This window comes from Lonchura striata, chromosome 15 (genome assembly GCF_050655825.1).
Source record: "Lonchura striata isolate lonStrDom1 chromosome 15, ASM5065582v1, whole genome shotgun sequence".
Lineage (NCBI taxonomy): Eukaryota > Metazoa > Chordata > Aves > Passeriformes > Estrildidae > Lonchura > Lonchura striata.
In genome coordinates, this window is record NC_140717.1 from 2,435,594 (window position 1) to 2,449,406 (window position 13,813).

The 13,813-nt window shown below is 49.2% G+C and overlaps 1 protein-coding gene across 3 annotated transcripts; it reads left to right on the forward strand.

The window, feature by feature from the left end:
* Positions 1-340: 340 nt before the first annotated feature.
* On the forward strand, positions 341-13,813 carry LOC146765973 (uncharacterized). 3 transcript variants are annotated; one of them, XM_085592812.1, is made up of 6 exons: positions 341-2,473; positions 3,620-3,795; positions 4,636-4,787; positions 5,533-5,579; positions 6,727-6,902; positions 7,743-13,813. In XM_085592812.1, the coding sequence occupies exons 2-6, from the start codon at positions 3,670-3,672 to the stop codon at positions 7,896-7,898; spliced, it is 657 nt and encodes a 218-aa protein (XP_085448938.1). In that variant the 5' UTR covers positions 341-2,473; positions 3,620-3,669; the 3' UTR covers positions 7,899-13,813. The 3 variants fall into 3 exon arrangements, 2 of the variants coding, with proteins under 2 accessions (XP_085448938.1, XP_085448937.1); XR_014958620.1 differs by lacking the exon at positions 341-2,473 and having other exon boundaries at positions 3,467-3,795; positions 7,743-10,737; positions 11,692-13,813; XM_085592811.1 differs by lacking the exon at positions 341-2,473 and having other exon boundaries at positions 3,467-3,795.

Sequence of the window (13,813 nt, forward strand, 5' to 3'; positions counted from 1 at the left end):
CCTTCCCCTCTGAGCATGGCTCAGCCTCACACAGAGGTGAGGGGGAGCTGGGCTCTCTCTGGTGGGAGGAAGGCTCTTGTGGCAGCCCAGAGAGCCTGTGCACATTGCCAGGGAACAGCTGTGCCCTGCATGTGCCCCTGCAATGAGCTGTGCTCCCAGTGCCCCTGGAGCTGTCGGGCTGCTCAGCTGTGGGGCAGGGAGAGGAGCAGGAGGGTGCATGTGCAGCTGAGCCATTCCTGGGTACAGCACAGGGCACTGGGCTCCTGCTGTCCCAGGGCAGCCCAGAGGCCAGGCTGTTCCTGTGGCAGCCCTGTGGAAGTGGGTCAGGGTTTTCCCCTGGCCTGCCTCCAGTGTCTGCCAGCAGAAGCATGCTTCCCTGTTTAGAAGTTGGCAGGAAATGTGTCCCATGAAATCTAGAGCGTAAGCTGCTTTAGGTTTGCATTGTGGCCTTTGTTACATTTTGTGTCTCCACTTCGCAGGCCTCACTGGATATCCTCTTGCCAAGAGGTTTTCCATTGGAAATCCCTCAATGCTCCTTCCATCCAAGCCATTGCCTTCCATCCAGAAGGGCTCTCCTTCCACCATGCCAGGGCAGACATATGGCAGAGAGCAGGAGAATGGGGGAAATGGCAATGGCTCTGATGAGCACCGGATAAAAATACAGGAGCAGAGAGCAGAGGGAAGAGGACATGAGGTAAGGAGACAAAGTCCTGTGTAAAGTTTCACTTGATGTGCTGTAGGCAGAGCTGTGAGACCTTTTCCATGACACGAACTTGAAGTTCACTGAAGTTTGAACAGGTCCTGGTTTGGCTCTTTCACTGTGCCAGCAATGATGGGATATGAAGGAAGGGTGTGCACCTGCACCCTCTGCCTCCAGCCCCCTTCCTGGCCATGGCATGGGGGCCCTGGAGGAACTTGGGCAGGCTGAGACCTTGCAGAGAGCAGCAGGGCAGGGAGCTCTACTGAGCTTCTAAATGCCAGTGAGCCTGAGATGATGGAAGTGTGGGAGCTGGAGAGCAGCGAGCACCCTGAGAGCTCAGCAGCATCTGGGCTCAAAGGCTGCTGGGGATCTGCAGGAGGGAAGCACAGCAGCAGAAGAAATGAGGGGCTTGGAAAAAGGAGGTTTTGTCATTCTGCAGAATGGCTTTGTGGAAATTGGCTGGAGATCAGCACTGGCTGTTAGGAACCTTTAGGGGCAGGGAGACAATAGTGATCTAAACCCACTCCCATGCCATCCAAAATGCCAGTGGAGGCAGTGGCACCCCAGAACATCTTGATGTCCAACATGTGAATGCCTGTTGGGAATGAAGCCACACTTGCAGAGAAGTGTGCATGAGGGGAGAGGTGGCAAATCTGAGACATGGTCTCTCCATCGGCACCTCCCTTTCCATTCCCCTCCTGGTCCAAGCTCCACCATCAGTTTGACTTTTCCTGCCAGGTCTCAGCTGAGGGCATATCTGAATATCTTCAGGCATGAATGGGGGCAAGGCTGGATGCTTGATCTGAGCAATATGTTCTACTCTTTCCAGGCTTTCTCGCTCTATTCCATTGGTGGGGATACGAAGAAGGGGTTATTGGGACCACCTTTGATCCCCCCAATAAGGAAGGCAGGAAGCCCCCCAGTTGGCAGCACTGCAGGGTCCCTGCCACATCAGGATTTCCAGAAGCCCCAGGAGATGAGGTAAGCCAAGGTGTCTGCAGCTCCAGTGCGCTGTTCATCTCACTCTTCCCGTCTCGTGTGGTCATTTTGCACAGTCAGGTGTTCCATGTGTTGAGGCAAATCTCTGTGTATTCACCATTTTGCCCATCCATGATGATCCATTACAATGTCAAACCCAACACCATAAGCCCCTAGAGCAGAGGTGGTGGTGGGGAAGAGGAGGCAGGGCTTCAAAGCACCTCAAGATGGGTCCTCTCCTGGACGTGGCTATAGATTCCATTTTTAATTGTAGTGGTGTCACTTGGAACTGTATTTCACGGGTCTGGATCCTGCAGACCTTTGAATACTGTGATCCTTGACTGTCAAATTCTGCAGCCAGGAGAATATGCTTGGGCAAATGCTGGCTACAGGAGAGGTGTCTGCAAATTCAGGTGCTGCTTCTGTAACCATCAGGTGAAAATTCACTGTGCCTGGGCCTCCCTGTGAAATGAGATCCCCAACAAATTTTGGGGTATAGATGTATAGCAGGATTGATGTTTGATCAACCTGGCTGTGTTTCAGCCAGAGCTTGGCCAGCTCTGTGTGACTCCAGCAACAGAAAGCTTAAGGACAATTTAATCAGCTTTGCCTCTTGTTGGGTTTGTGTTGCATTTCCTCCTTCATCAGAGTGACCATGTTAAGAAATTTTGCCTCCTTTCATCAACACCCATTCCCTCCCTTCTCTTTCTACCTCCTCATTTGTTCTTTTGTCCTCCATTTTCTCAAGGCTGAGATCCAGCAGCAGAAGCCGAGACAACAACTCTGAAGATGCAGGTAGGTAGAGGACATGTCTGTCCTAGAATTAACATTGTAATCTTAACTAAGTGGTAACATTTGTAAAGCTTGGTTATAATCTATTCATTTCAAAGTTTCTTTAAAGTAATTTCAATTCTTTGATGAGCTCAGTGGACTCTCCTAGAGCCCACTCACTGGGAGCATGCTCTGGTGGTGCAGTGAAAATTCCTCCAGTGTGAAGTGTTGAGTGGTACCTTGTGGCCCTGGAAATGCAGTGCAGGAAAAGGATACCTCCCACTCCATCCTGCTTATTTCTTTTAACTCCCTGTAACCTTTCTAGAGTCACAATGAATTAGTAAGGAAAAAGAAGGCATTTAGCATCAAATGAGAAATGTTCCCATTCCCCCCTCCTACTTTTTAATCTTTTTTTTTTTTTTTTTTATTAATCCTTCCCTTGGGGCAGTTTCTGAGCTAAACCTTTGATATCTGAAGGAGATTCATGGGCATTGCCTGTTTTTGCCCTGGCAGAAACAGGGAATCCTCCTATGACAGAAAGAAAGTCCTTTTGAATTTTCCAATGAAGGAGAAGGAGGCTGCCAAATGGCTGCAGCCTATGCAGGGTCTGGGTTTGACATCCTCTGACAGCACAAGCCCAAAGGCACCTATGGCAGGGTCAGGATGACAAATCTCTTCCCCAGCTCTCTCTGCCTGTGTCAGTGTCACAGACTGAGGCTGGTGGAGGAGATGACTTCTGCCTTGTCCCTGCCCCTGCTTTGCCTGATCCAAAACAATGGAATTGTGCCAGACAAAATGCAGTCTCTGGTGCATCTGGGTCAGCCAATGCTTTCAAGTTGAAAACCTCAATGACACTGTTGTTCCTTTTCTGTCTCTGGGTGTGTAATGATAGGAGAGATGAGACTTGAAGAAATAATTCTGCTGATGCAGAAACAGGAATTAGATCCCCTGGTCCCTTTGCTCATGTTTACTTCTGCCAAATCCTGGGTACAGCACAGGGCTCTGGGCTCCCTGCTGTCCCAGGGCAGCCCAGAGGCCAGGCTGTTCTGTGGTATCTCTGGAGAAGTGGGTCAGGGTTTTTCCCAGGCCTGCCTCAAGTGTCTATGGACAGAAAAATGTTTCCTCTTTTGCATCACAGTCTCTGTTGCATTTTGTGTCTCCACTTTGCAGGCCTCACTGGACATCCTCTTGCCAAGAGGTTTTCCTTTGAAAATCCTTCTATGCTCCTTCCATCCAAGCCATTGCCTCCCATCTGGAAGAACTCTCCTTCCACCATGCCAAGGCAGACATATGGCAGAGAGCAGGAGAATGGGGGAAATGGCAATGGCTCTGATGGCTCTGATGAGGTAAGGAGATCAAGTTAAGTCCTGTGTAAAGTTTCGCTTGATGTGCTGCAGGCAGAGCTGTGAGACCTTTTCCATGACACGAACTTGAAGTTCACTGAAGTTTGAACAGGTCCTGGTTTGGCTCTTTCACTGTGCCAGCAATGATGGGATATGAAGGAAGGGTGTGCACCTGCACCCTCTGCCTCCAGCCCCCTTCCTGGCCAAGGCATGGGGGCCCTGGAGGAACTTGGGCAGGCTGAGACCTTGCAGAGAGCAGCAGGGCAGGGAGCTCTACTGAGCTTCTAAATGCCAGTGAGCCTGAGATGATGGAAGTGTGGGAGCTGGAGAGCAGCGAGCACCCTGAGAGCTCAGCAGCATCTGGGCTCAAAGGCTGCTGGGGATCTGCAGGAGGGAAGCACAGCAGCAGAAGAAATGAGGGGCTTGGAAAAAGGAGGTTTTGTCATTCTGCAGAATGGATTTGTGGAAATTGGCTGGAGATCAGCACTGGCTGTTAGGAACCTTTAGGGGCAGGGAGACAATAGTGATCTAAACCCACTCCCATGCCATCCAAAATGCCAGTGGAGGCAGTGGCACCCCAGGACATCTTGATGTCCAACATGTGAATGCCTGCTGGGAATGAAGCCACACTTGCAGAGAAGTGTGCATGAGGGGAGAGGTGGCAAATCTGAGACATGGTCTCTCCATCAGCACCTCCCTTTCCATTCCCCTCCTGGTCCAAGCTCCACCATCAGTTTGACTTTTCCTGCCAGGTCCCAGCTGAGGGCATATCTGAATATCTTCAGGCATGAATGGGGGCAAGGCTGGATGCTTGATCTGAGCAATATGTTCTACTCTTTCCAGGCTTTCTCGCTCTATTCCATTGGTGGGGATACGAAGAAGGGGTTATTGGGACCACCTTTGATCCCCCCAATAAGGAAGGCAGGAAGCCCCCCAGTTGGCAGCACTGCAGGGTCCCTGCCACATCAGGATTTCCAGAAGCCCCAGGAGATGAGGTAAGCCAAGGTGTCTGCAGCTCCAGTGCGCTGTTCATCTCACTCTTCCCATCTCGTGTGGTCATTTTGCACAGTCAGGTGTTCCATGTGTTGAGGCAAATCTCTGTGTATTCACCATTTTGCCCATCCATGATGATCCATTACAATGTCAAACCCAACACCATAAGCCCCTAGAGCAGAGGTGGTGGTGGGGAAGAGGAGGCAGGGCTTCAAAGCACCTCAAGATGGGTCCTCTCCTGGACGTGGCTATAGATTCCATTTTTAATTGTAGTGGTGTCACTTGGAACTGTATTTCACGGGTCTGGATCCTGCAGACCTTTGAATACTGTGATCCTTGACTGTCAAATTCTGCAGCCAGGAGAATATGCTTGGGCAAATGCTGGCTACAGGAGAGGTGTCTGCAAATTCAGGTGCTGCTTCTGTAACCATCAGGTGAAAATTCACTGTGCCTGGGCCTCCCTGTGAAATGAGATCCCCAACAAATTTTGGGGTATAGATGTATAGCAGGATTGATGTTTGATCAACCTGGCTGTGTTTCAGCCAGAGCTTGGCCAGCTCTGTGTGACTCCAGCAACAGAAAGCTTAAGGACAATTTAATCAGCTTTGCCTCTTGTTGGGTTTGTGTTGCATTTCCTCCTTCATCAGAGTGACCATGTTAAGAAATTTTGCCTCCTTTCATCAACACCCATTCCCTCCCTTCTCTTTCTACCTCCTCATTTGTTCTTTTGTCCTCCATTTTCTCAAGGCTGAGATCCAGCAGCAGAAGCCGAGACAACAACTCTGAAGATGCAGGTAGGTAGAGGACATGTCTGTCCTAGAATTAACATTGTAATCTTAACTAAGTGGTAACATTTGTAAAGCTTGGTTATAATCTATTCATTTCAAAGTTTCTTTAAAGTAATTTCAATTCTTTGATGAGCTCAGTGGACTCTCCTAGAGCCCACTCACTGGGAGCATGCTCTGGTGGTGCAGTGAAAATTCCTCCAGTGTGAAGTGTTGAGTGGTACCTTGTGGCCCTGGAAATGCAGTGCAGGAAAAGGATACCTCCCACTCCATCCTGCTTATTTCTTTTAACTCCCTGTAACCTTTCTAGAGTCACAATGAATTAGTAAGGAAAAAGAAGGCATTTAGCATCAAATGAGAAATGTTCCCATTCCCCCCTCCTACTTTTTAATCTTTTTTTTTTTTTTTTTTTATTAATCCTTCCCTTGGGGCAGTTTCTGAGCTAAACCTTTGATATCTGAAGGAGATTCATGGGCATTGCCTGTTTTTGCCCTGGCAGAAACAGGGAATCCTCCTATGACAGAAAGAAAGTCCTTTTGAATTTTCCAATGAAGGAGAAGGAGGCTGCCAAATGGCTGCAGCCTATGCAGGGTCTGGGTTTGACATCCTCTGACAGCACAAGCCCAAAGGCACCTATGGCAGGGTCAGGATGACAAATCTCTTCCCCAGCTCTCTCTGCCTGTGTCAGTGTCACAGACTGAGGCTGGTGGAGGAGATGACTTCTGCCTTGTCCCTGCCCCTGCTTTGCCTGATCCAAAACAATGGAATTGTGCCAGACAAAATGCAGTCTCTGGTGCATCTGGGTCAGCCAATGCTTTCAAGTTGAAAACCTCAATGACACTGTTGTTCCTTTTCTGTCTCTGGGTGTGTAATGATAGGAGAGATGAGACTTGAAGAAATAATTCTGCTGATGCAGAAACAGGAATTAGATCCCCTGGTCCCTTTGCTCATGTTTACTTCTGCCAAATCCTGGGTACAGCACAGGGCTCTGGGCTCCCTGCTGTCCCAGGGCAGCCCAGAGGCCAGGCTGTTCTGTGGTATCTCTGGAGAAGTGGGTCAGGGTTTTTCCCAGGCCTGCCTCAAGTGTCTATGGACAGAAAAATGTTTCCTCTTTTGCATCACAGTCTCTGTTGCATTTTGTGTCTCCACTTTGCAGGCCTCACTGGACATCCTCTTGCCAAGAGGTTTTCCTTTGAAAATCCTTCTATGCTCCTTCCATCCAAGCCATTGCCTCCCATCTGGAAGAACTCTCCTTCCACCATGCCAAGGCAGACATATGGCAGAGAGCAGGAGAATGGGGGAAATGGCAATGGCTCTGATGGCTCTGATGAGGTAAGGAGATCAAGTTAAGTCCTGTGTAAAGTTTCGCTTGATGTGCTGCAGGCAGAGCTGTGAGACCTTTTCCATGACACGAACTTGAAGTTCACTGAAGTTTGAACAGGTCCTGGTTTGGCTCTTTCACTGTGCCAGCAATGATGGGATATGAAGGAAGGGTGTGCACCTGCACCCTCTGCCTCCAGCCCCCTTCCTGGCCAAGGCATGGGGGCCCTGGAGGAACTTGGGCAGGCTGAGACCTTGCAGAGAGCAGCAGGGCAGGGAGCTCTACTGAGCTTCTAAATGCCAGTGAGCCTGAGATGATGGAAGTGTGGGAGCTGGAGAGCAGCGAGCACCCTGAGAGCTCAGCAGCATCTGGGCTCAAAGGCTGCTGGGGATCTGCAGGAGGGAAGCACAGCAGCAGAAGAAATGAGGGGCTTGGAAAAAGGAGGTTTTGTCATTCTGCAGAATGGATTTGTGGAAATTGGCTGGAGATCAGCACTGGCTGTTAGGAACCTTTAGGGGCAGGGAGACAATAGTGATCTAAACCCACTCCCATGCCATCCAAAATGCCAGTGGAGGCAGTGGCACCCCAGGACATCTTGATGTCCAACATGTGAATGCCTGCTGGGAATGAAGCCACACTTGCAGAGAAGTGTGCATGAGGGGAGAGGTGGCAAATCTGAGACATGGTCTCTCCATCAGCACCTCCCTTTCCATTCCCCTCCTGGTCCAAGCTCCACCATCAGTTTGACTTTTCCTGCCAGGTCCCAGCTGAGGGCATATCTGAATATCTTCAGGCATGAATGGGGGCAAGGCTGGATGCTTGATCTGAGCAATATGTTCTACTCTTTCCAGGCTTTCTCGCTCTATTCCATTGGTGGGGATACGAAGAAGGGGTTATTGGGACCACCTTTGATCCCCCCAATAAGGAAGGCAGGAAGCCCCCCAGTTGGCAGCACTGCAGGGTCCCTGCCACATCAGGATTTCCAGAAGCCCCAGGAGATGAGGTAAGCCAAGGTGTCTGCAGCTCCAGTGCGCTGTTCATCTCACTCTTCCCATCTCGTGTGGTCATTTTGCACAGTCAGGTGTTCCATGTGTTGAGGCAAATCTCTGTGTATTCACCATTTTGCCCATCCATGATGATCCATTACAATGTCAAACCCAACACCATAAGCCCCTAGAGCAGAGGTGGTGGTGGGGAAGAGGAGGCAGGGCTTCAAAGCACCTCAAGATGGGTCCTCTCCTGGACGTGGCTATAGATTCCATTTTTAATTGTAGTGGTGTCACTTGGAACTGTATTTCACGGGTCTGGATCCTGCAGACCTTTGAATACTGTGATCCTTGACTGTCAAATTCTGCAGCCAGGAGAATATGCTTGGGCAAATGCTGGCTACAGGAGAGGTGTCTGCAAATTCAGGTGCTGCTTCTGTAACCATCAGGTGAAAATTCACTGTGCCTGGGCCTCCCTGTGAAATGAGATCCCCAACAGGGTCAGGATGACAAATCTCTTCCCTGGCTCCCTCTGCCTGTATCAGAGTTGCAGGCTGAGGCTAGGGAGGAGTTGCTTTCTGCCTTGTCCCTGCTCCTGCCTTGCCTGATCCCAGGCAGGTGGAATTGTGCCACACAAAATGCAGTCTCTGTTGCATCTGGGTCAGCCAATGCTTTCAGGTTGAAAGCCTCAGTGACACTGTTGTTGTTCCTTTGCCATCTCTGGTTGTGTAATGATAGGAGAGATGAGACTTGAAGAAATAATTCTGCTGATGCAGAAACAGGAATTAGATCCCCCGGTCCCTTTGCTCAGGGTTAGTTCTGTCAAATCCTGGGTACAGACACTTTGGAATGACTCCTTATTTGCTGATATACATCTGGAATGTTTAGTGCAGCTAGGGTGCTCAGTAAATAAGGTGACATTTTTGCTGGATTAATTCTGGACTAGAAATGGCCTCATTAAACCTTACCTGTCTCACCTTTATTACTGACCGCAGCATTCTACAGGGTGAAAGAATCCAGTTTTAAGACACTCATCCTGCTTGGCTGCCATATGATTTTATCCTCTTTGAAACCATGTAAAGATTTAGTTCTTTTAGTTCTAACAGCTCTGTTGGAGAGTATTTCAGAATGAAATAACAAATTTTGAATTGACAGTATTAGGCAAGATCAGAAATGTTTTGAGTCAGGTCATGTATATGTTTGGGGGTCTGTTGAAAAGAAGGTAGGGAATAAACCCCTGGACCAGGTAAGTGGAGCAAAAATGGAACTTTTGGATAACCACTTTGTTCCCTACAAATACAGGCTTGCTGAATACTGGGTACATTAAAGGAGAAAGCAAAACTTCCTTTGCATCTAACATTGTTTGTGTCCCAGCACTTCCTTTGTTGGAAAGAGTAATATAAAAATCCCAAAAGTGCAAAACCCAACATAGCATTGAGTGAGACCTACAGAAAAAGAGGCCTTGAAAACTACTTTTGAAATCAATTACTTCCTAGACAGAGTCACATTCTAGAGACCACTGTGAATTTCCAACTGTTTGGAAGCAAAGGCATCCTGTAGTAGTGGGGAGGCAATAGGCAACACATGAAGTAGTAGAACCCTTCTCTCTTTCCAGCTCCATATTGTTCAGAGAAATTAAACTGATGCTAGTTTCATTAAAAATTACCAACCAGTCTTTCCAGTAACTAAAATATGCTTTGAATTCCTCATCCATTAGATGGGCTGATTGTAAAGGCATGAGTTCAATGAACTCACTTCTTCTCTTGTACCTGAATTACAGCTTCCTCTGAGACTACAACAAAAATGGAGAGGAAGAAGGCAAAGAACTCTTGGTGCGGGCTAGGATCTGGGATGCCTCTGTTCCCAAGGGAACTGGCTGACCTTTTTGGCTTGAGGACCCATGTGCCAAAGCCCAACCTTGGCAATGAAGGTCTCGGCTCCCAGCCAGCTCAGGGGACCTTGGCCCAGGAGCCGCAGAGCAGCACTGGCCCCAGAGTCACTGCCAGGGAGGACCAGGTGAAGGCTGAGCATGGCTCAGCCTCACAAAAAGGTAAGGGGGGAGCTGGGCCCTTCTCTGGTGGGAGGAAGGCTCTTGTGGCAGCCTGGAGAGCCTGAGCACATTCCCAGGGAACAGCTGTGCCCTGCATGTGCTCCCTGCAATGAGCTGTGCTCTGCCAGTGCCCCCTGGAGCTGTAGGGCTGCTCAGCTGTGGGGCAGGCAGAGGAAATGGAAGGTGCATATCTTACAGTTAGAAAATGCATTCTCTAGTGTCAAGAAGACAGTACACATTTGGGTAACACTCCCTCAATGCTAAGCTTTTCTTTGAATGTCCTCTTAAATATTCCAACAAAGAGAAGAAAATGTTGATCTAAATGTAGGTATTAGAACACAGGACTTCTTTTAGGAACCAGAAAGAAGATGTTTACTAAAATCAGCATGAATAAGGGCAAATAGGGATCTCTGTCAAGAGCAATCTCCATCTCTGCCCTTCTCTATCAAGTACAGAGGCTCTCCAGCATCCAGGGGCTGCAGCCTTCATCATGCAGCAGGTCTCAGTCTGCTGGCCAACAGAGTAAATGTCATGGCTGCTGCCAGTAGCCCATCCCTTGGGAGAGGGTCTAGGAGGATGTACCTTGCTGCTCTCAATCCCAGTCTCTGTGTTTAATGGGAGCTCTGCAATCTGGAACCTGTCTTGCCTGTTGCCCAGCATGGTATTTTTGGGGGCTTGAAGTCTGCCAGAGATTTACAAGAGCCTTTGCTTCCATTACCAGGCCTCCCACTGAGCCGGGCCAAGGAGCTGGGTCATCCCAGCAGTCCTGGTTTTACCAGTGACAAAGAGATCAAGGAAGGCTTTGGAAAGGTAAGGAATAAGGACAGGGATGAGCAGACCTCCTCTCCAGTGGCTATTTAGTACCTGGCCCACAATGTCACTGAAAATCATAATCTTCCCCTCCTGGGGGATAGGGATTCTCTTGGGAATATATTTGACAGCTACTGAGCAATTGCTTGACTATTTCCAGTGGTGTCAAGTTTGGAAATGGTGTTAAGGTCATGCCAGAAGCATACTTTATGTGCAAAGGCTGTTTTAGAGAAGTTCTGAATGACAGAGTAAGCTACACATTAGTGAATGTAGGCAAAGTGCACCCTCAGAAGCAGAGAAGCAAAGATTCTAATGTTGAGTGTAAGCAAGGCTGCAAAATAAAATGGGAGAGTTTTACTTTTCTGGGTTACCTTTGTGGCTGCATCTCACAGCCCTCTCACTCTCAAGTTTTCTGCTCATTAACATCCGTGTTTCTGCAACTTGTTTTCACGACTCCTCCTTTTGGTCTCATGGTCTCAGAGACCAAGTCCTTTCAGAGTCCTTCAGAACTGAGTCCTTCAGAAGGCAGGAAGGGAGAAACAGCTGTAGTTCCTGGCCATGAGTGTTAAGCAACAGCTCATTACCCCTTCTTGCTGGGTATTGCACATGGTTTTTATTCTCCTGCCATGGCCTGTGGGAACTGAACTGCCTGCTCACTGGCCATGTGAGCTCTTCATCTGTCTTGGAGCACTCCTATGACTTTCATGCTTCAAGCAGGCCTTCCTGACAGAGGTTGCAGTTGCAACAGTGTAAGGTTGTGGCACTGAAGGGTTCCACCTCGCTGTGTGTAATTGCCAGGGTGAGGATGGGAGACCTTCCTCTGAAACTATTGGAATGTCTGTGGAGCTGCACTGAAGCCTGTGGCACTTTATGGACTCTGTGCCCGGGATGAGATGTTGTGTCTGGTTTGTGTGTCTCTGCTTACAGTCTGTGATGTATTTCCATTGCACCTAGATCCGTGCTGCATTGTGGAAGTTGGCTGAAGAGCACTTAGAGCCAAAGGACATAGAGCATATAGTGGAAGGGATAAAGAACAGAAGAAAAAATAAAAGATTCTTGCAGCCTCCTGATACAGTTGAGCCCGGGGATGAAGCTGAAGCAAGTAAGTGGTGGCTACACTTGTGGTCCTTTCTGACCACTTGCTTGCCCTTTGCACATTGTTGCAATCAGACTGGGGGGCTGTTTGGCTTGCATCTGAGTGGAAGCTTAAATAGGATTTATTTATTTTTCCCAAAGAAAAATACAGAGGCGTGAAGTGTCTTCCCTATGGCCTCACTGAGTCAGTACCAGAATATCAGCCTCCCACCTTTACCTCTAAAGTCTTTCAGAGTAGAAAATTCTGTCTTGCAAAGTACACTGAGGGTTCAGACTCTCTCCTGGAGAGCAGCCTCCCGAGAAGGTGACTCCAAAAGAATGCTTTTCAACCTGAAAATAAACAAAATTCAGTTCCTTCTAATGAAAACACCAGAGATGAATATGTCCCTGCTCACAGGGGTTGGACTAAATGGTGCTTAAAGGTGCCCTCCAAACCAAACTCTTCTTGGATTCTGTGATTCTGTGATCATTGGCCCATTTTAGTGTTATACTTGGTATAAAGTGGTATATTATTGCTATATTTGAAGTTCTTTGGGATAACAAAGAGATGTTACCCACCTCCAGCAAGTTTCCAGGCTCTTTTCATCATCAGCCTGTCCAGCACCCTCCACTTATAAACTCCTATTTGGTTCCTGCAGGGATTAACCTACCACCTGTCAATGGCACAGCTTCTGGAGTGCAGAAAAAACACCCTGGTGGTGCCTTGAAGAAAAAGGTCTTGAGGAAGCAGGACAATGTGCCCTTACCACCCATCGTCCGTGGGGATGGCAGCGTCCCACACAGCTCCTCAGGTAAGCCTGCTCCATGGCAGCTTTTTCCTGCGTGGGTTTGTCCTTGCCCAAGGAGCACAAACTGCCTCCTGCCTCAGCCAGCACAGCTGGGATCCTGGGTCCATAGCCTGTCCTGAGATTGAACAGCAAAGCTACTTTGGAGTTACTCCAGCTTGGCAGTACTGCAGCAGTTGGTTCTTAGAGATCTGCTAGAAAGTTGAGCTGAATGAAATCGTGGTAAAGGTCTAAGCTCTGGCTTTTGCCCATCCTGATATAATCCAAACTACAGCACTGGTGCCAGGAGGTTGCTGTGACTGCAGGGATGAGCTGCAGGGCAGTCTGCCAGGGTCTCACTGTGCACCTACAAGAACCACAGGATCAGTTGTGCACTCACCATCTGGGCCCTCTGCCTGTGCTGCTGTCCGGCTCTGCATGCAGCTTTTCTGCTCTCCCAGCAAGGGCTGGCTCTGCACAGCCGTCAGCAGCTCGGTGCAGTCGTGCTGCTGCTCCCAGAAGTGCCCGATGGCTCCTCGCTGCCACCATCCCACGGGCTGCAATGCCAAGAGGGAACAAGCAGTGCCTCCTGTGCCACCCAGCAAATACAGCGGCTGTGTGCAGCAGTGACAGGCACAGGGGGCTGCCTGCTGCTCCCAGGCTGTTGGCTGCCTGCAGGAAACACTCAGCAGATAGTCCCTAGTGGCTCCTGTCTCTCCTTTTTGGGCAGCCTGCCTGTGCTGTGATCCCAAGTAGGGTGAGATAAGAAGAAGGGAGCTAGGAAGGATACTTGGAAAGCTCTTTTCTAGTGATGCTGCTTCCATGTTCAGGATTGACCAGAGCTAACCTGACGTGGCTCTCCATCCATAGTGAATCTAGATGTGTATGTCTACATAATTCAGCATTGTCACTGGTGTCAGTGGCTGCGGTACATCAGTGACACCCAGATTAGCTCCTGTCTGAATATTTTTGATGATATGGTTCCTCCATACTTTGTGACAACATGCAAGGGAGCGCAAAAACCCTACAGAGTCTAGAGCAGTTCATCTAGATTCTGGGACTATAGATGTGGCCGCAGGAACCTGCCTCTGGCTGTGGCCCCTGTGGCACTGGGGAGCTGGCGCTGCGGGGCCATGGTCAGGTTCAGCCCGGAGCTGTGCCCAGCCGGGGAGGCTGGGGGAAAGCAAGGAGCCCAAGGCGCCAGGCAGCAGGGAAGC